The sequence below is a fragment of the Lathamus discolor genome, chromosome 6, assembly GCF_037157495.1.
Source record: "Lathamus discolor isolate bLatDis1 chromosome 6, bLatDis1.hap1, whole genome shotgun sequence".
NCBI classification, from domain to species: domain Eukaryota; kingdom Metazoa; phylum Chordata; class Aves; order Psittaciformes; family Psittacidae; genus Lathamus; species Lathamus discolor.
The window spans coordinates 1,577,604-1,599,246 of NC_088889.1; the positions used below are offsets into that span (position 1 = coordinate 1,577,604).

At 51.9% G+C, this 21,643-nt stretch overlaps 3 protein-coding genes across 8 annotated transcripts in view; 2 read left to right on the forward strand and 1 right to left on the reverse strand.

The window, feature by feature from the left end:
- Positions 1 to 4,760, forward strand: part of CCDC9B (coiled-coil domain containing 9B) — a 47,188-nt gene extending 42,428 nt beyond the window's left edge. For both annotated transcript variants that reach the window (XM_065683821.1, XM_065683822.1), the window contains one exon: positions 3,353 to 4,760. The gene's annotated coding sequence lies outside the window, so the exon portion shown is untranslated. The remainder of the gene's footprint in view (positions 1 to 3,352) is intronic.
- Positions 4,761 to 11,166: 6,406 nt separating this feature from the next.
- On the reverse strand, positions 11,167 to 12,181 carry INAFM2 (InaF motif containing 2). Its single transcript, XM_065684569.1, has one exon. It carries the CDS (start codon positions 12,020 to 12,022, stop codon positions 11,615 to 11,617), a length of 408 nt encoding a protein of 135 aa, XP_065540641.1. The 5' UTR covers positions 12,023 to 12,181; the 3' UTR covers positions 11,167 to 11,614.
- A 69-nt stretch (positions 12,182 to 12,250) lies between these two features.
- Positions 12,251 to 21,643, forward strand: part of PLCB2 (phospholipase C beta 2) — a 57,803-nt gene continuing 48,410 nt past the window's right edge. For 3 of the 5 annotated variants that reach the window (XM_065683377.1, XM_065683381.1, XM_065683382.1), the window contains exons 1-2: positions 12,257 to 12,330; positions 12,782 to 12,874. In XM_065683377.1, coding sequence (XP_065539449.1) covers positions 12,270 to 12,330; positions 12,782 to 12,874 — 154 coding nt within the window. In that variant the 5' untranslated portion in view covers positions 12,257 to 12,269. Of the gene's footprint in view, positions 12,331 to 12,781; positions 12,875 to 21,643 lie in introns of all 5 variants that reach the window. The other 2 variants (XM_065683379.1, XM_065683380.1) reach the window with 2 other exon arrangements.

Sequence of the window (21,643 nt, forward strand, 5' to 3'; positions counted from 1 at the left end):
TCGAAACAGATGGGTTTGCAAAACACAAGCCACCAACCCCTCCAGGAATGTAAAAATATCATCCCATTAACAAGCTGATACTATGGAATTCCCATCCAGTGGGAAACCCTGTGCCAGGTCACTTCACCTCATGCCATGGATCTTCCATGTCCCAAAGCACAGCAGGTATCTACGGCAGCAGCAAACATCAGTGCCGCAACATCACAGAATCACAGAATCACAGAATCCCAAGGGTTGGAAGGGACCTAAAAAGATCATCTAGTCCAACCCCCCTGCAAGAGCAGGGTAACCTACAGTACATCACACAGGAACTTGTCCAGGCGGGCCTTGAATATCTCCAGTGTAGGAGACTCCACAACCCCCCTGGGCAGCCTGTTCCAGTGCTCTGTCACTCTTACAGTAAAGAAGTTCTTCCTGATGTTAACGTGGAACTTCCTATGCTCCAGTTTACACCCATTGCCCCTTGTCCTATCACTGGATATCACTGAAAAAAGCCTAGCTCCATCATCCTGACACCTACCCTTCACATATTTGTAAACATTGATGAGGTCACCCCTCAGTCTCCTCTTCTCCAAGCTAAAGAGACCCAGCTCCCTCAGCCTCTCCTCATAAGGGAGATGTTCCACTCCCTTAATCATCTTTGTGGCTCTGCGCTGGACTCCTTCAAGCAATTCCCTGTCCTTCTTGAACAGAGGGGCCCAGAACTGGACGCAATATTCCAAACATCGCCTTCCCTGCTCCTGGCCTTTGTGGGGCCCATGGCCCACACACATGAACACCCGGATTTCCCTCCCCACCGCAGATGCTGCTCATGCACTTGCCTCGCAGCCAGCAGCCACCGTGTGGGTGTCACCGCTTCCACTGCTAACGTCTATTTACGGCACTGAAAGCCTCCAGCACCTTGCGACCCGTCGGAGATGCCGAGCAGTGTGGTGGGGCTCTCGTCCTTTGCTTCCAATAACAAGGGATAAATATTTACCCGAAGCGCAGGCCTGGAATCCCTGGAGAACGTCCAGCAAAGGCGCAGAGGAGGAACGGCTCCGCACACAGCGCAGCGGCTCGGCCCGCAATCCTCCTGAGAACATTCAGCTTCGCGGCTGTCGAGTCAGCTGCAGCTGGGGGTAGGTTTCCAGAGCAGCTCCAGGGATCTGACCCTGCAGCTCCGGCTGACGTCAGCAGGAGTGGGGCAGGCAGGGCCTGTGTGCTGCAGGACGGAGGAGGTCGGAAGGGGTCAGCTTCTGAAGCAAAGCAGTGCTGAAGGTTGGTACAGGAAACAGCACAAGCAGAAACCAGCGCTCCTCAGGGCAGTTACGGAGCTACCAAAGAACATACCTGTTTCCTCAAGGTTCAAGAGACAAGGAGATGCCAGCAGTGTTCACACCCCATGTAGACGAGGCCCTCAGTGTCATGGGTCAGTGGTAGCCTTGGCAGTGCTGGTGAATGGTTGGGCTTGAGGATCTTAAAGGTCTTTTCCAACCTGGTTGATTCTGTGAGTCTATGCTCTGCTGTTACAGCTTGGAAGTTGGCCTTGGGTTGGTAGGGTGAGGTCTCAAGGGCTTGACTTGAATAGCATCGACCTCCCTGGTCCTTCCTGCAACCCACAAGTGGAGCCCACCATCATGCTGTGGGCATCTCGGATCCCCAGTGCACATCTTGGTACCACCAAAACAGGGAGTTTAGTCCTCATGCAGGATTAGAGAGTGCCTTAATATAGGACTCGACACAGTTATCTTCATACTTCTGGAGTGATGGAAAGCCTTTGCCGTGGCACGACATGGCAAAATACTGTTAACATTGGAAAAGAGAGGGATTATGTGAGAATGGATCAAGAGAAATGTACTTGGACTGAAGGAACGCAGGGAAGGACTCCAGGAATGTTCAGGGAATGGTTGTTTAGTCTAGCAAATGAAGGCAGAAAGTGATGGAGCAAGAATCAATGCCTTGAAGAGAGAACGTATTGAAGAGAGCTGGGCTGGTTCAGCCTGGAGAAGGCTTCTTAAGGGGAGACCTTAGAGCAGCTCCAGTGCCTAAAGGGGCTGCAGGGAACCTGGAGAGGGGCTTGGGACAAGGGCCTGTAGGGACAGGCCAAGGGGAATGGCTTGAACCTGCCTGAGGGGAGACTGAGATGAGCTCTTAGGAGGAAATTTAAAATAATGGCTTTAAAGCCCACCAGTGTCTTCTCATCCTGCACAGAGAGAAAGTGTCTGCAGTGCAAGACGTGCATGATGATGATAGTGCAAACCAGGACAGAGAGTTGGGTACCAGCACTGAGAGCACAGGGCTGTCAAACAGCCCCTTGAAACCATTAACAATCCACATAGAGCTGCTCTGGAGCCAGGTCAGGCTTGTAAACCAGAGGACATTCCACGGTTTGTACCCCAAGTGCAGCTCTGAAGTGCTGGTGCTTTCAGTAGCACTAAATCTCAGCAGTGTGGTGCTGCGGCACTGAGCGCCCCTCGGCAGCAGGAGACAGCCAGCCCCATCCATTGCACACATAAGGACAATGAAAAACGTCTCCAGGAACAGCCTTGGAATCTTCGGTACCTCGGGTATGATTTTAGTGCAGTTCCACATTGGGTAACTGTGGCTGTGTCCTGAAATGATTCCTTTAGAGGTATCCTTTCTGTGCAAGCCACACTTGCTCTCACCTCATCTGCCTTTCTGGTACTTTATCTGTTTTCCACTTTATATCCTCCCCCTGCCCTTTCTTGGGAGCTTTGGGTGCAGAAATGTGCACCAGCAAGAGGCAGATCTGTGGATTTAAACATGGATGCAGGAAAATGCCAGCTCAGCAGTTCTGAGCAGCACCCAGGCATGTGGCAACTAGAGGGGAAAACAGGTCTGCTTTTCTCTGTTAAACCCAACATACCTGGGTCTGGATGCAGCCACAGGGCAGCTCTGCTCAGGGGTTGGTTTCGACACTAAAGAAAAGCTGATGCACCCACTTGCCCCTGGAGAACAGAAGTGCTGCACCCCAGGCACAGGAGAGGACCACAGAGCCCTCTCCCAGATCAGCCCCTTCTCTTCTTGCTCCAGGTGCTGTTCAGGCACACAGGAAAACACGTAAGGATGGGTTTTGGGATAAAAGGAGAGTAAAGTATTCCAGTCTAACCCAGAGGAGGATTGGGAGCGTTTCACCCAGACTCACACATTCAGTTCCCCCTGGGGCTGCGGAGCGCTGTCGCTCCCATTGGATTTGTCCGGTGGGTACATGGCTACGGTGCAGCGGTGCCTCTGGAGCAGTCCCAGCAGTGCAGGAAGGGCAGGCTGAAACTCAGACATCTTTAATTTACTGCTCAGCAGTTCCCTAAAGGCTCATAATCCCGCTGCTGTCTCTGCTCTTGTTTCACAGGAGAACGTGCTGACGGTGGTGGATGAGAAGAGGAGCACGAGTTTGTCCTCCCTCTTTTACCTTCAATGAAATCAGCTTTCAGCACCTGCCCTGGGCCCCTCAGCACCCATTCACAACACACAGGGTCCCCATCACCACTCCCTGCTCCCAGGTTTGGCATCACCCTTTCCCAGCCCTACGCCAAAGGGCAGGGAAGGACACACACACTCCCAAGCAACAAAGAAAACACCATCACTTCCCTTTTGTATTTATTTTGCCTCTCTCGCAGCTGTGTGGCAAGCCAATGACATGTCTACTGGATGCACTTTATCTTATTTAATAACTAATTGTGTTTAGAGCTAAGATTTAGGTTTCTGGGCACACCACCCCTTTCTCCCCCGAGGCTGGCAGGGCACTGTAGGTACCAGGACAGCCAGGCAGGGAGTGGGTGACTGACAAAGCAGAGCCTTAGGAGACAGGGTGAAGGGCGTTACGGTGTAGATAGTAGGTGGGTGGTAGTGTTCAGAGCAGCTCCTGTGCTAGAGGTTTGTATGTGGTTGAAGTGTTGGCAGAGATGTGTGGCAGTGGCGTGGGCCGCAGGGCACAAAGGGGATGGAGCGTTCTTGAGCGTGGGGTGCTTTCGACAAGCACACATCAACCACAGCATCAGCCTTTAACTGCTCACTTTCCTCCTCCTCCTCTTAGATGTAGCAGGGCAAAGGCAGCGAGGCTGAAGCAGCACATCAGGAGATTGATTTTGCTAAGGGAAGCTGCTGCTAGATGGAGCAGGCTCATAGGCAGCTCAGCACAACCCTCTGCCTGCTTCCTAACACCAGGCAGGCTGCAGTACCTGCAGGTACCTGCAGCTCTTTGTGCCAGGCAGGGCTGGGAGGAGGACAGCACAAACAGAATCATCTTCCTTCTCCACCCTGCACAAAGGAGATGGCAGCAGGGCCCAGGCCAAGCTGGAGCTGAAGGTCTGAGGCTTCCAATCAAATGCTTTCACCTTCCTGGTTGTGCCTTTCATAGCCTTGTGCTTGAGTTAAGAGGGCATCAGTTTTGACCTGGCCTTAAAAGATACCTTTCAAATGAAGGATCTGGATGAGAATTAACATAAATGTGCAAGAATCCCAGCTGCTTGGATTTCTGAGCTAAGAGATTCCCAGCAAACTGGGTCCTACCTGAAATAAGGTTACTGATTAAGGAGAAGGCAGAAGCCAGGCACAAGGAGTAACACAATGGTATATACAACAGCAGGATCTTACCCTCCCTTGGAAATGCTGCTCTAAAGCTTGATGCAGGAGCAAACACATGCAGAGATTTACTGGGGTTCACTGCAGGATGCATCTGCTGACCTCGGGGTAAGGCTGGCTCATGTGGACTGAAACACTGTATGCTGGTTTAATAAACTAATGTTTGCACAGATAAACCTTCTGGTTTTCCACGTACCTGAGATCCACAGCACCTATCTCAGAAAGGACAAGCCTGGGAATTCCCTGGACGTGCCAAATTCGGGGGAGGTTACTGGCTTCAGACCGGGTATTATCAAGAGACAGTGTGCAGTTGTCATGGTACCAGGAGAAACATCTTCATCCAGACTGGGTTTATTTGGACCTACCCAACAGATAAAAGCACAGATAGATAGGAGACAGATTGCAGACCTGCTCCAGGTCCTGGAGATGCTCCATCACTGGTAAAGGCTGCTTTTCCTTATCTGATAGGCTCAAAAACCTGCTTAGATTGCTTAGATTTTTTAATTTATTATTCATTTCTACATCAGGCCCCGACCTCAGCCTGGTCCAGACAGAGCAAGTCATTACCAGCACACACCAGAACTGGTCTGCCTCGTGGTCCACACAAAACAGTCTCGGATGAAGAGCTTGTTGCCCCTCAGCAACAGTTGGATACAGAGTTAGGTAGACAGGCACTGACACTGCCCCTGGTCCAGCCCTGCTGCTTTTCACTGCCCCAGGCTCCTTTCCGAAAGGAAAACCATCACTTTTCCCCCTTTCCCCCCTTTTTCTCCTGCAAATCCAAGTAACTTTGCATATAATGATGCCTAGGAAGTCTGTACCAAGCTCCAGGGGTGGGACTGCACAGGCCGTGCCTGTTCCAAGTGGACTTTTCCTGCTCGTTCCTACTTTGCTCAATGCACTTTGGCTGGCGCCTGGGTTGGCATTTTCACAGAGAACTGTGGCTGTTTCTTCTTGACAGTAGGACTGCAAGGTTGAAAAGCTGATGTAGAGGGATTGTTTATATGAAATAAAGGTCGTAATGAGGGAAAAGCTCCAGTTTCTTCATGTTTCTCGGTCCTGCACATTGGGTTTTCTGCATTGAATCAGTAATCATAGAATCATAGAATAGTTCGGGTTGGAAAGGACCTCAAGATCATCCAGTTCCAAACCCCCTGCCATAGGCAGGGACACCTCACACTAAACCATCCCACACAAGGCTTCATCCAACCTGGCCTTGAGCACTGCCAGGGATGGAGCACTCACAACCTCCCTGGGCAACCCATTCCAGTGCCTCAGCACCCTCACAGGAAAGAATTTCCTCCTTAGATCCAATCTAAACTTGCCCTGTTTCAGTTTGAACCCGTTACCCCTTGTCCTGTCACTACAGCCCCTGATGAAGAGTCCCTCCCCAGCATCCCTATAGGCCCCCTTCAGGTACTGGAAGCTGCTCTGAGGTCCCCACGCAGCCTTCTCTTCTCCAGGCTGAACAGCCCCAACTTCCTCAGCCTGTCTTCATACGGGAGGTGCTCCAGCCCCTGAGCATCCTCGTGGCCTCCTCTGGACTTGTTCCAGCAGTTCCATGTCCTTTTTATGTTGAGGACACCAGAACTGCACACAGTGCTCCAGGTGAGGTCTCACAAGAGCAGAGCAGAGGGGCAGGATCACCTCCTTCGCCCTGCTGGTCACGCTCCTTTGGATGCAGCCCAGGATACAGTTGGCTTTCTGGGCTGCGAGCGCAGAGCAGCAGCTCCAATTCAGACTGCTCCCCCCCTTAGCAAAGGGCCTAACCCACCCCAGGAGCTGAGAACCTGCACTTCTCCCTGCCACAGCACTCTCCGTGCAGGCAAATGTGATGATGGCAGCTTGCGGAGTGCAGAGTCATGATTCCTCCCAGCAGCAGCGGGGAGCTCAGGGATGTTGTGGAAGTTATTCCGGCTCTTCCAGACAACAGGAAAGCAGCAGCACCTCACACAGATCACCCTGTTCTTTACAGCAGATGGACACTTGCTGCTGGACACCCCTCTGCTTGGCACAATTCAGCATCAGGTTCAGCACAGCAGCTCTGCAGCTGATGCTCCTATCAAAACGGGTTTCAATACCAGCGAATCAACTCCTGTATAAAGAGAACAGTTTAAAAACCCTCAAGCCAAGGACAAAGAATACATGCGGATAAAGTTGGAGATACTTCAGTTTCCAAAGCTGTACCAAGGCAATCGCTGCAGGAGGCAACCACACAAGATCTTGTCAGCAGTTCCAGCTCTGTCTCAGCAGTCTCATCCCTCCAGCAGCAGACCACAGTGAGGCCCTATACAGACTCTGGAAGCAGAAATAACAGCAGCACTCCCTGCTTTCCACACCAGCTCCCCTCCAGCTCAGGTGGTTGCTAATGGCACAGGAGCCTGAATCTAAACTGCCATTTAGTCAGAAATGTATTTAAAGCACACAATACAGCAGTTGGTGCTTTTTACGTTGCGCGAAAGCTTTCAAAGTCAATTAGAGGCACAGGCCTGTGGGGAAGTTCCAGATGTTGCCTGCTGCCTTCCCTGTACAGCCCCTGCAGCGACTGGTGCAAAGCTCATGCACTGGGAATGCCGCAGCCATTCCCTGATCGCACCAGCTTAGTGCAGCGACACCAGAGCAGCCCAGGTCTGAGCTCTGCCCAGCTCACAGCCAAGCTGCGCCTCCTCACCTTGATGCTCCACTGTTCCTCACCCCATTCCCCCCTCTCCACACACTTGGTACCTGCGGGACTCAGCCAGGCATCCCCCACACACCCCCGTGCGTGACCCTTCCCACCGCAGCCCACTGAGACGAGCTTTGACTCCTCTGAAGAGATCCCTGATGCCCAGAAGCAGGCACTGGTTGTCACCACCACTACACCAAGAGGCTGCTTCAAAGCCACACTCACAAATTAAGCCAAGAGCAAAAATACCACCACGTTCCTTGTCAGAAAGAGCCCAGCCCCAGGGTTCCGGGATGAAGAGAGGAACACACAGCATCAGTGGAACCCACGAGAGAACGTGCATGGGGAAAAGATGCCTTTTAGAAGCTGAAAGCAGGAGCCAGCTGCTGGAGTGCATTACATGCTCCAGTAACTTCTCCAGCTATTTCCCCTCCTTCTGGTCCCTCTGCACGTGAATTGCACCACATGCACTCTCTGAGCTCAGTGCGACAAGACCAGCGTGTGCAGGCAGAGGGCAAGTGGTGAGTGTCAGTAAATAGGTGTAAGCCCAGAGGCACCTACATGAAAGAACCAAAGTTTCTCTGACCCAGGTGCACCTTTGACTGGACACCAGTTAAGTCCTCACATTATTCCTTTTAGGGAATGCTTCCCATGGACAGAGCTTGCAGCTCAAATCCTCTTGTAAGGATCTTTAAGGCAGAAGCTCTTCCCTGGGAGGGTGCTGAGGCGCTGGCACAGGGTGCCCAGAGAAGCTGTGGCTGCCCCATCCCTGGCAGTGCTCAAGGCCAGGTTGGACACAGGGGCTTGGAGCAAGCTGCTCCAGTGGAAGGGGTCCCTGCCCGGGGCAGGGGTTGGAGCTGGAGGAGCTTTGAGGTCCCTTCCAACCCAAACCAGGCTGGGATTCTGTGATCTAGACAGAGGCCACGTTACACAGGACCGGAGGGTCACCCTTGTCATGAGAGCTGGACAAGGCAGGATCAGCACCAAGCTTCTCACAAGGAGGAACTGGAATTCCTCCCCACTCAGTCAGAAAGGAAAAGCAGAACATGGCCTGGTCTTCTCTCCATCCTCTTAAGCGATTACTGTGATTAGGAGGGGAAAACTCAAAGCTGATGTACATCGACTTCTGGACCCCAGGCCCTAACTGATACAGAGACTCAAAGCTTGGAGGAAAACCTGGCATCACAGAATTATGAGCATGTTTTAGCAATAAAAAACTGCTATAAAAAGACAGAAGCACTATGCCACTATTCCAGCTATATTCTTACAATGATCATGCTTTTATGGGAGCATCCCACAGCTGGAAGGTTTGAGACGCAAAGGCAAGGGCCTAAGATACTGCACTCACAACCCCCTCACCACCAACTCCAAGGAAGGAGTTTTCCCTGCTCATGGCAGGGGGGTTGGAACTGGATGATCTTAAGGTCCTTTCCAACCTGAACTATTCTATGATTCTATGAAGGAACATTAGGAAATCATGTGGTTACAGTGATTTCAATCTAGGAAGCAACACAATATCCTGCCTGATGCAGTGACACTAAGTGAACTGAGTTGTTTTCCTGAGGAGCAATGGAGGGGAAGGCTGAAGTAATACAGGAGAGAACAAAGCCTACCTCTTAAACCTCAGGTTTCCCCGACGCTGGGGACTGCACCATTTCAGGGCACTAAAAGACGATGTTCAGATGCAGATGACAGCATCATAGTCCCTAAATTGACAGCCCGAGATGACAAGCCAGCCGTTACCTGTTGCAGCCAACCTACTGCCCAAGAAATCCCTGAATTTTAAAGCCAGTTACACCTCAGACAGTCCAGATGAGCTATTTTAGTTACCAGAAGTATCTGCAGAGTGCACTTGGTCACTATTTCCTGTGGTCTGCCACAAAGAGAGTAACAAGCACAGGGACTGGCTCCTCACAGGCAGGCAACAGTTATCTCAGAGGGAACATCTTCCTCCGGAGGACTGGGATTCCTGGCTAGGGAAGGGACGTACAAGGGATTTTAGCTGAAGATGGAGCTCCACAAGGGCTCTGGAAAACAAGGCCCAGCAGCCCACGACCCTTCTGCATCTTTACAAGCTGAAGTGTCCCCTTCCTGGCACACTTGGTACGGCAGCAGTGCAGTACCAGGACACTCCACAGCCAGCTGCGACAGGTACAGCCACAGAAGCGTTTCATTTCAGTCTCCATGCAAGCAGAGGAGAAGATGCAGAAGCAGAGGCTGGGAACTCCTCAAGCCTGCGCGCTCCTACAGGAACGAAGACAGCCACAACCATCTTCCGATGGGCTCATCAGCTATTTTTAGCAGCAGAAAGGGAGGCGACCATCAGCCGCCGCTCTGTTCCCTTGGACAACTCTGTCACTGCCCCAAGGAGCCTCTGCCACCAAAGCCACAGCTCAGGCGAGGAGCTTGAGGTTGCTCCTGCTCCCAAAGACAAGACGTCTCTCCGCAGTTACATGAGAGGTTGGAAGAGGGCCATGCAGCCCATTTAATTCAATTCACTTCCTCTCCCATCTGCTTCACGCAGCCATGCTCTATTAGTCTTCTGAGAGCAATTGTATTGACAGTGACAAATGCCAGGAGTCCGGGCACACCAGCATACATGGGATGTGCTACCAAAGCCACCGTGGCTTCACCTGGTCTGAGCCGCAGGCCGGGAGCACAGAAATACCTGCAATTCCACCCGGCTTCTACTTATCCTCAAAGCTTTTAGGAGTTAAACTCCCTCCCAGAGACGCTGCCCAGCTGGTTCTGTATGTAGTACCAGAGCCAAGACACAGCCTAAACTCAGCTGGCACCAAACAGTGAGCCTGGTTTCTCTTTCACTCATTCCTCCCTCAGAGAGCTGCAGGACTCCCCTCCCTACAAGCAGAGGTGTACACTGAGGACAGCAAGAGCAGCTACTGCAGGTACGCGGCAGCCCCATGAGCTGCAGGCACATCCACCAAGAGCACAAAATCACCCGCTGCTACACGAGACACCATCAGCTTTCCTCTGCACTGCATGGAGAACACACAGGATCCCGTGTGCTCTCCAGACTAACTGGAAAAGAGGGTGGAAGATCACAGCCAAACCACCCCTTCCTTTCACCTAACTTCCTGCTGGGAGCCTGCTCCTGCTTTGGACCTTTAACAGAGGCTATGCTCAGCTGATGACACAAGCTTCATACCCCACCACCAGTCCCAAGCAGCTGATTTAGGTACGAAACCCCTATTTCCCCCCCCAGCTTTAAACAAGTCAAGGCTGTATGTTACAATGCGTTCACGATTTGCACCACTGAAGTACGTACACCGTCTTAGAGCACATTTTATCCCGCACAGCAGGGGGAATCTGAACTCCCAGGGTCATTTCACCGGGACAGAACAGCCCAGCAGCCTCCCTGTTAAGGCATTCAACCGAAAGCATCAACCTGACAAGCAGCTGCTCAGAAGGACGCAAGGCTTATGGTTCCTAGCTCACAGCCTGCAGCCCACAGCCACGGAAGGCCAGGGTTTTGCTGCACAGAACATCTCTGAAGACTCCAGGGGACAAAGAACGCAGAGCTGGGAGCAGTCTCCCTGGGTCACATCACTGCTGGCATGGATGTACCACCTGAAGCACCAGCCCCAAGAGGCCACCATGATGGTCTGTGAGCTCTGCCATCCCTCATGGGCAGGAGCAGAGGGCAGCAAGCCACGAGCACCACACACCATCAGCACCAGCACTTCACCTGCTCGTCCCCAAAGCTCAAACCTCCCTCGTGCTTAGTTACCAGCATCACCAGGAGTTCAGCACGTACAGAGGCTTCTCCAGCATCACCTAAGGAGACCAACCAACATTAACCATCACCATCAGACCCGTTACAGTGACCAAACCACTTCTGCTACCCAGAGGGCCCAGCGCATCCTCCCAGCCCCGCAAACATACTGCCTTACAGAGACTTTCATACTGGGAAAATACTTTAATATAGTAAACAAGTCAATTTACCTGCCACATGGTTTTAAATAAGTTTATGCTCGTTGTTAAACAAAACGGGGGTTACTGAAACAATGGGTTACAGCCTCTAAATTCGTACTGTTCCCAGCTGAGGAGCTCTGGACACCGAGATCCCTTCCTAGGTACCAGACTGGCATAAACAGCGCAGGAATTCGATGCAGGTTCCACGGGAGACGCTAGCCCTGGCGAGCGGAAAACCGAAGCCACAGAATTCCCTGTTGAGGAAAGACGGGGGGAAAGGAGATACCGCAGTCCGATCGGCGAGCACGGTCCCTGCCCCGAGCTCTTCGGGGCTCCTCCGCCACGGGGGTCTCGGTGCCACCCCCAAGCACAGGCCCGCTGCCGCCGGCCTCCAGCCCCGTCCGCCCGGCCTGGCCGAGCCCCGGCCTCTCCTCAGGGGCCGCCCGCAGCGCCCGCCTCAGCCCCGGGCGGCGGCGGCGGCGGCGGCGACGCGTCCGGACGCTCCGAGTCCATGTCCGTGGGGCCGGGGCCGGGTCGCGGCGCCGCGTCCCGCGTGGGGCCGGCCGCGGGGCTGGCCGCGGGGCCCGGCGGCGCGGCGCGGGGCTGCGAGGCGGCGGTGGCGGCCGCAGGGCCGGGGCCGGAGCCGCCGCGCACCGGCTGCCAGATGAGGCTGTAGTAGACGGCGAGGACGATGGCGGCCAGCGACACGGAGAGGACGTAGGCCAGCACGGTGGCCAGGCGCACCCACTTCTTGTTGGTCTTGGCCGCCATGCGCGCCTTCTTCTCGCCGGTGTAAGTGGCGGGCTTGCCCCGCTCCGCCCCCGCCTCCTTCTCCTTCATGGGGGCCCGGCCCTTGGCCCGCTGCTCCACCGACCCCTCCGTGGTGGGCCCCGGCTGCGGGCCCGGCTCCGCGCCGCCGCCGCCGCCGCCTCAGGACATGCCGCCGCCGCCCCGCGCTGCTCCGGGGGCGAGGGGCGGGGCTGAGCGACGGGGGCAGCGCCGCGTGGCCCCCGCGCATGCGCGCAGCGGGGGCCGCTCCTGAGGGGGCACGCGGTGGCCGTGGGGCTGTGTGTGTGTGTGGGGGGGAATGGCGATGGCGGCTTGGCCGTGGGTCCGGTTCCTCAGCCCGGGCCCGCCGCTTGCGGCAGGTACGAGGCTGACGGCGCCTGGGGGGGTCTCCGTGCCGCGGTGGGGTGTGCGGGGCGGGCGGCAGCCGCGGAGCCGGGCTGAGGCGAGGGCTGTGTGAGGAGGGGGGTCCGCGGTGCCCCCTCGTCTCCTGGGCCTCCCGTCTGTGCTTGTCCCCGCTCCGGTGGGGCTCGGAGGGGGCCCTCGCGGAGCAGAACTGGCACGGAGAGCGAAGCGGGTTCAATTCCTTCAAATGGGGCCGGTCCCAGGCCCCCCCAAAGCTGCCTTCAGGGAAGGGGTTGCTCTGATTCCCTGTGGGGTGGTGTCCCCCGGGGCGGTACATCTAATGCAGGAAACACCTAAAGCGCTGCTGTAGAGGCTGGGTCAGCCTTTGCTTACGGCGCAAGGTGTTTCCCTTGGAGAGCGGTGTAGTTGCTCCTCATACAGCCATTTTCTGCTGCCCTTCACTCTCAGGTGTGCTGCAGCAGGAAACCTCTTGTAAGCAAGGAGCTGCAGCTGAGGAGACACGGAGCAGTGCAGCCATGACCAGCACGGGCACCAGAGGAAGTGAGTGACTGAGGGCTCAGTAACGCTCTGGTTTGGCTCTCAATAGCAGGAAAACTGGGAGAGAACGGGGAAAAGCTCTGAGGTTTGCAGGAGGATTTGTGGAGCTTGCAGCTCTGAGGGAGAAGATGGGGAATAAAATGGAGTAACTCTGGAATAGCCGTAGCTCTTGGAAAAGGTGCATTGTGGCGGCTGAAGGCTCCAGGGTGTGCGTGGCAGAGCAGGGCGCTCCCAGTGTCTCCTCTGCAAAGGGCTATGAGGGGCTCAGGGCTGGTTGTTCCTGTAAGGGCAAAGGAATCTGGGAGGCTAAGGGCAGCCGTTCGCATGTGGGATGCTAGGAATCCACATCCTGCTCTTGCCTGGAGGGAAGGGCTGAAGGGTGCGACATTGTGGTGCCAGCTGCTTTTGGAGGTGCTCTGGATTTTGGCCTCAGCACAAGCCTCATCTATAGGACATGGACAGTGGGATTGAGTGCGCCCTCAGCAAGTTTGCCGATGACACCAAGCTGTGTGGTCCGGTTGATATGCTGGAGGGAAGGGATGCCATCCAGAGGGACCTTGACACGCTTGTGAGGGGGGCTGATGCCAACCTTACGAAGTTCAACCATGACAAGTGCAAGGTCCTACACCTGGGTCGGAGCAATCCCAGGCACGGCTACAGACTGGGCAGAGAAGAGATTCAGAGCGGCCCTGCAGAGAAGGACTTGGGGGTGCTGGTCGATGAGAAAATGAACATGAGCCGGCTGCAGTGTGCGCTCGCAGCCCAGAAACCAACCGGATCCTGGGCTGCATCCAAAGGAGCGTGACCAGCAGGGCGAAGGAGGTGATCCTGCCCCTCTGCTCTGCTCTTGTGAGACCTCACCTGGAGCATTGTGTGCAGTTCTGGTGTCCTCAACATAAAAAGGACATGGAACTGCTGGAACAAGTCCAGAGGAGGCCACGAGGACGCTCAGGGACTGGAGCACCTCCTGTATGAAGACAGGCTGAGGAAGTTGGGGCTGTTCAGCCTGGAGAAGAGAAGCTGCATGGAGACCTCAGAGCAGCTTCCAGTACCTGAAGGGGGCCTATAGGGATGCTGGGGAGGGACTCTTCATCAGGGACTGCAGTGACAGGACAAGGGGTAACGGGTTCAAACTGAAACAGGGGAAGTTTAGATTGGATCTAAGGAGGAAATTCTTTCCTGTGAGGGTGGTGAGGCACTGGAATGGGTTGCCCAGGGAGGTTGTGAGTGCTCCATCCCTGGCAGTGCTCAAGGCCAGGTTGGATGAAGCCTTGGGTGGGATGGTTTAGTGTGAGGTGTCCCTGCCCATGGCAGGGGGGTTGGAACTGGGTGATCTTGAGTTCCTTTCCAACATGAACTATTCTATGATTCTATGATCATACATACATATGTATATAGTGAGTGGATCCCTTTCTGACTGGCCAACACTGGTAGGGGTAGCAGGGATTTCATTGCTTCTTTAAGGCAGGGGGGGCTTATTTTCCACAGTCGGGAGACAGGACTAAAGGATTCTGAAGGGTCCCTCCCCATCCAGGTGATTCTGAGCTATAGCCAATGACATGCTCTGTCCTCCTGAAATACTCAATTTTCATGAAATATTGCTGTGACCTCATGTGTCATGGAGACATTTGTTAGTAGGTAATGCCACCTTTCTGTGCCCCCCACCCCCTTAAATCTCTTGCCCTCATTAATTACAGCTGACTGCATTCTTGCTGAAATCAGGTTTCACGCCTCTGAATAGCATGAGCTGCCCCTTATCCCTTGGCCTGATGAATTACAGGTGACTGCATTCATATTGAAGTCAGATTTCACACACCTGAGCAGTGTGAGCAGATGGCATCCTACTGACAAAGCCTTCCTGAGTCAGAGGAAGGCATTTTGTGTGGTGTTCTAGGGATTCTATGCACAAATTCCCTTGGGCGCTATACGTGTAAGTGAAGTGGTATATGTGGGTTTGTAGCAATTCCTGCAAAATGGATTTCCTATTGATATTCCAGGTCTGTAGTCACATTCTCGCTGGCCTTGGTTTTCCTGCTGTTGAATGCTGCCAGGGCAGGCAGAGCCTTGCTGGCTGCTGTGTGTGTCTGCTCTCAGCTCTGTCTCAAATCATCTCTGCAGAAATGAGCTCCTTGCAGACCCTTATGCTGTCTGTGATCTCTGATGTCACCACTGGTACAATTTGTCATGGTCTGTGGTTAAAGGATGATGAATTCCTACCTCCCACAAACCCTTCCCTATGCTCTTCACCAATTTTGGGGGATTGACATGTACAGGCAGTTCCTCTGGGGTTGAATGAGGTCTTGACAGTTTTCGCCTGGTTCTGTCTGTCCATGCTGTTTTCCCACGTTTTAAGTCTGTACTTGGAGATGCTGTGTCCTCCTTCATTGCTGAACTCTGCCCTGTTGTAGTGTCTAGAAGGTGGCAGACAGAATTAGAGCTCCAGTGCTGCTCAGTGTTCAGATGGGTATTATGAGGAGTTTGATAAAGGGTGTTTAAAAGAGTCAGCGAGTCAATACAGGAAATAGGCACGGAAGGGAACAGGGAGGTGATAGGGATCAATACAATAAAAAGCCATTATAGCTGAAGATCTCAGTCCTATGTTCCCCAAATTAGTTTCCCCTCTCCTGGGAAGGAAACCGATCCTTCTTAATCTCTGCTGCTCATTCATGGTGCTGCCTTTATCTCTGCTCACCAAAGCATCGTTGATAAATCCAACAGCTCATAGCACTCCTTTGCACCAGTGGAGTTCTGGCAGTCTGGGTGGACTAAAGGCTTGCAGTGGAGGTGTAGAAATGGTCCCAGCAAAGGTAGCGAGTGTGGTCTGGTTGAGATCCCGCTACACCTCGTGCCATTTGGACTGTAGGAGCAACTAAAGATGCTCCAGCTACAAAATGTGGCGGTAGCTGATTCCATGAGTTACTCTCCTTCCTTTCTTCCCAGGTCTCTTGCTCCCTCCCTTTTAATCCTCAGCACTACAGATCTGTACTTGTCTTAAAACTGAACTGTGCCATTCTAAAGGCATTCTGCCTTCAGCCTGAAATCTTCATCTCCCTGTTGCACTTACTCATTGCTTATTTGGGCTGCAGTGTGCCTCCTGGCTGTGGTGTAGACTTACCCTTCATAGAAGACAATTCTGTGGTGGTATTAAAGAAATTCAGAGTCTTCAGACAGGACTCATTAACTGCTAAGTCTTGTTGGCTTTTGCTAAAGTGAGGTGTAAGCTTTTCTTTCTACTGTGCTCAAACAGATGGGTGTGAGTTTCTCTGCAGGTCCTTTTGTTCACGTGCAGGCAGCTGCCAGAACGCGCGTGCCTTCTGTTCTTAAACTTAGTGCTTTGCTAACAGCCACCCATAAAGGCAAATGAGAGCCAGGAAACCAGAGCAGCAGTAATGATATTTTCTTTGTCATCTGGGTTTTAGCAGAAATACCAAGCTGTGTGTTGAGTAGGCGCTTGTGGTGCAGAAATAGAGCTCTGGGGCGCAGAGCTCAGAGGTCTTGTAAAGCCACTGAATGTGTCACACACTAAACAGCGCTTGCAAATTGGGCCTCTTGGAGACTCCATTCCTAAGGAACACAAAGGAGATAGCTCACCTGAGACAGATGCAGTTGAGGGCACATGATGCACCACAGGCCTGCCCGCAAAGGGGAGCTGTATCGCCCTTTGACATCTAGCCTTTCTCCAACAGTTGTCCAAACACTGTATTCTTCAGGGTCCTATTGTTAATAAACTTTGGCCTGAAGGTCTGCTAGAAAGCTTACTTATGAGCCTGCTAGTTCCTGCCTTACCCCCGTGTGTAGCAGAAAACCCAAGTGCTGAGGCAGATTGTTGAAGATTGGGTGTTCTGCCCACTGACTGAACAGCACTGCTTGAATTCTGCAGTTACCTGTTGCAGTGGGATGTTTGCTTGCTCTCCAGGGGCCCCTGAAGGATGAGTAAACCTGTGTTATTGATTTCTCATGTTTGGAGTGAGTGGAGAGCATCCAGTGCTTCAGGACAGAGAAGACTTAATTAAAAGAAGATTATTGGACCTCTGTGCAGCCCTTGCTTCTCAGAGTGAGATGCTGGATTGCATTGCCTGGGAGGTGGCCAAGTCCCTGCTGTTTGAGCCTCCTGAGGCTCTCTGGACTGCTCTCTGTCAGAGCTGGCATGTCACAGCTCATCCTGCCCTGGGATAGGGTGGGCTGGTTGGATTCCCTCAGTCCCATTGCCCCTCTGCTGTGATTCAGCAAAGGCAGCTACTCAGCCTTTCCTTCCTATACCCTGTCATTAGGAGGCAGTTCCATGTGACACTCTACAAATGAGCAGGTCATTCCACGAGGTGTGTGGTTTGATTACTCCACTTGGGCTAGCCTGTGTAACTCTCAAGCTCATAACTCACTGCCATGGTGCTGTACCGTGCCTTGTCTGAACCCTGGTTTTTGTTCTTGGTGGCTGCCTCCAGCAGTGTGACCTCTGCGGGCAGCTTATAGGCTTTATGAAGAATTGTAACTTCTTTATTAGCCGTGTGTTGCTTTCTGAACTCATATAGTGTCTCCGTGGTGCTGGGGAGAGGGGAGATGGATGGGTTCTTTCCATCTGCCTCCTAATGTTCAAAGGATGGAATAGGTACTATTAAATTCATCTCTCTCTCTCTCTCTCTCGGCTGAAGTCCTTGAGCTTTGCTAGGCTGGAGTCTTCTATCATAGAAGATGTCTCTGCTCTTGACAGGGGACAGTCTCATGCTCTCCTGTCTGCTTTTTTAAAGGAAGTATGCCTTATTCCACGCTGTTGTTCCGATCTCCTGTTTGGAGCCTGAGGGAAGCTGATTCTGTTCTTCTCTGGCACTTCCCTCTTACGCTTTGCAATCTTCTCTGTCATACGTGGGAAGGTGCTGCCTCTCTTGTTAATCCAGTAACAGATGGGGGAGGTTGGGGATGTTCTTTTAATTCCTTCAGCTTCTGACTTAGTGGTGGTAGTGAAGTTTGCACAACCCACTGTCTTGCACTGACTTGGAAAGTGATCTGCAGAGATTATGGGGGGGATGGAGAAGACAGTAAAAGTGACGCTGAATTGGAGATGTAATAGCAAGGTCTGGTTTGCTGAGGACAGAAAGCTTCTGATAGGGTGGTGCATCGGCTTCAATCTTTGTATCACCAATTTGGTGAGGCTCATTTTGAACCATCATCTTATCCTGTGAACCAATTGCATAGTATAAAGAATGTGTCCTTCTTTCAGGAATGCCTCGCACGCTGTTTCCTTAGGGGGAAAACTCTTGAGAGTGAAAAGTATGCCTGAAAAGGATTTATTGGTTGGGTGTTAACGTTCAGAAACTCCAGTAAGTACATACTGGTTCAGACTCTGCGGTGGGGAGAGTGGTTCTTTGCCATTTGCTCTAGTCCAGAGGTTCCCAGCACCCTGAGCTGTAGTTTTCACATATCAGGTTGTGGAGAGTTGTTTCTCTCCGTGCAGAATGTCAAGAGGGTGGATATTGTGGGTTTGAATGAGAAGTTTCTTCCTGGGTGTGAACCTGTGCTGTGACTAGTCACAGTCTCTGCAGGAATCTGGAGTCAGAAATCAGCACTGCATTGTTCATCTTGCAAGGAGGAAATGTACATGTTCACACCCTGAACACCGAAATGGGGTTCTGAGGGCTGTATTTCAAACATAACCACCACTTCCTAAGTGATGGGACAGCAGTGATTGATGATTGTGATGTCTGAGTGCATCTTGGTTTTCATGGTGTGAAGAAGGTGATCTCACCTTTATGTGGAAAATGAATGTGTTGTGCTTCTCCCTGCAGCACTCAGATTCATATATATATATATATATATATATATATGGTATTTGCTTCCAGGTCTGTGTTGGAGAGCACTGACATAGGTTGTCTGAAAACACAACCTGTAGTGTTTGCAGAGTGACAGCTCGAATAAAGAGTTGCACCAACTTGTGATTGTCCTCACAAGCACTGGGACAGCATTTCCTTGGAAAGCCTTGTCCACACCCTCATGATGCAGCCCTGAAGCCAGAGTGATACTGGTTTGGTCTGGGTTGCTGCTGGGTTTCGGTCTGGGATAGTTTAATTCGTTTTTTCCCCCTCTGGATGGAGAAGGGTGTTTATTCAGTAGTTCATTTTGTGATTGCTCCAGGCTCTTGATGAAACCAACCAATGTGCTCATTCTTCAAAGTGAGTTTGACTCAGCTTAGGTTTAGGGCCTTGCTGAGGTCCACTAAGGCAACATGAAGCTTAACTGCTTTAAAGATCCAAATAGATTCTTTTATGAGGTCAGCATGGGGTTTTGCCGTAGTTAAAATAATGGAGCTTTGGATATGGTAATGCTTCCTGATCTGTTAGTTTTTGACTTCCTCCGCTTGTGTGTGCTTGGCTTTGGCAGCTGAATGAGAAAAATGTGTTGGCCTCATCCTGGTAACTCTGTGCAAGGGAGGGTTGTTTAACTGAGTTAAGATAGCAGCCTGAAACCTCTTCCAGTTCTGCTGGAGCTGGTTCTTTCTTGTCATATCTGACTGCGTTCACACTTCTGCCATCCTGCTTCAGGCTGCGACTGGAAATGAAGCTGTGAAGTCCTTGGAGAAAGGCTGTTTGTTGAGGGTCTTTTCCAACTTGGCTGGTTCTATGATTCCAGTAGCTATTTCCATTGCACTTGCTGCTTTTCCCTGCTCCAGTGTTCAGCTGTTCCAAAAACAAAAGAATGGCTGGAGTTGCAGCAGGGTTAAATATTTCCTAGAGAGCTCTTCTCTAAGAGTCTAGTCCTTGTGTGTTTGTGTGGTATATGTTCCCTGCTTGGTAATGTGATGACAGAAATCATTTTCAAGATCTAATTTTGACCTCTAGAAGGACAGGAGATGATTTAAAATATCCTGCACTGATTGCACTCATCAGGGCTAGAAGAACTATGTCAAAGTGACAAATAACCATAACCAAGGTAACAAGAAAGGCCTTCTCTGGTGAGATGAGTCTCTTGGAGAGCAGCAGTGGAGAGAAGCAATGGCCAGGCCGTGTGTGTATTTGTGTGCCCATTAGTTAAAGCACAGGGCTGACTCTAGCTGCCTGTGTATGTGGCAGTATGTGGCAATATTGCCACAGCAGTGATGTGTCAGTAGAGCAAAAGTGGACAAAAATGGGTTTCATCATCTTTTTAGGATCTGATATAAAACCTTCATCCCACCCAGAGGTGATTATCATGAATCATAGGATGGTTTGGGTTGGAAAGGACCCTAGTATCATCCAGTTCCAACTCCTTGCCATGGGCACAGATGACTCACACTACACCATGTCAAAGGACAATGCTGAGATAAGATCTTGCCCCTTCAGCTTCATATTTCCATTTGCTGGGGCTATCAGTTGGTGCAAATCAGCTCCATTTGGTGCCTTCCACGGGCTATGGAGCCCTTTTGCCTTTTGAGATTTCTCAGCAATAGCTTCAATGATCTAAGTGGAGGTTAATGAGAAACTTGTGGAGGTTGAAAGTGGTACTTAGCTTGAAAAGCTTGTGAATGTCTGATTTTGAACTATTCACAGTGGAGGCTGCCGACCTACCTGAAAACCTACATGACATTTGTTTTGCAGCCTGTGTTGGAAAATGCCTTCTTTCCTGCAGACCCAAACTTGAATACATCACTGCTTCACAACTGCATTTCACCTCCGGGAGGTGGAGAGCTTGGAATGTGATGTGCAAAGGCCTTTGCAGTGGGGAGGGGGATGCTCGGAAGGTTGAAGCTGGATATTACAAATGCAGATTCTTGGCCTAGCACTGGAGAACTGGAGACCATGACCGAAAGCTGTTCAGCGCCATTAGTGAGTAGGCAGAGTGGTTCCTGGGCAGCAGTCTGAGGCTGCTGGAAGTGGGAATTGGCAGGTAGGGACAATGCAAAGAAGCTTTTTTAAGCTTTTATCGCTCTTTTATCCCTGACTCTGAATAGTGCTGCAGCAGGGTGTAGTCTGCAGTGGGAGCCTCTGTCTCTGGAATGGGATTCACTGGGGTGTGTTTCAAAGTCAGTGCATCGGGGCTCATGTATATGGACACAGTTATATAAATGCACATAGAAAACTTGGTGCATTTGTGCTGACAAAAAGCTAGTGTGGGTGCATGGCCACATTATCCACTTTAATGTGGTGCTGGAACCAAGCTGATACCCTTTGCTTCTTAGCCAGCAGGGCTGAGAAGCAGAGCTCTCATCTTCGCCGACCTGCATGTGCAGACATGCCTATCTCGGGGAAGCAGGGATTCAATCCTGCCCCAGAGACAAGATCAGGGTCTCAGACAGGACTCAGAATCTGCTGTGACAGCAGCAAATGCATCCACAGAAGACAGCTTATGGTTGGAATAAGGTGGGCTGATAGAGCAGGAAGAAAAAGAACTAAATGGGGCTTCCTCCCCCGTATCCTGATTTCCAGTTCAGCATTTTACACAGTGGGTAAACACAGTGGGCAGTCAGATGGATCCGTCTCCAGGTTTGGTAGAAGTCTCTTTGCTGCCCTTGCTGCAGTTACTGTGAGGTAGCATGAGATGGGCACATGGTCTGGTGTGCTGCTGCCCTTCATCCTCCTTCCTCTTCTGTTAATGGCCCAGCTTGGAAAGTTTTGTTCCTTTGCTAGCAATTAGGAGCTGCATGGTTTAGTCATCTCTGGGCAGCAGTTACTTTGTACTGTAGTGATGTGTAGGATGTTTAAATTGTACATGAGCCTGTTTCCATCACTCCCCTGGGCAGTCTGGACATACACAGAAAGCCATCAGAGCCGGAAGTGGAAGATACTCCTGCTGTGTATTCCTGTG

Coding starts and splice junctions, on each gene's coding strand:
- INAFM2 (XM_065684569.1), bottom strand. CDS start 12,022: ATGAAGGAGAAGGAGGCGGGGGCGGAGCGGGGCAAGCCCGCCACTTAC.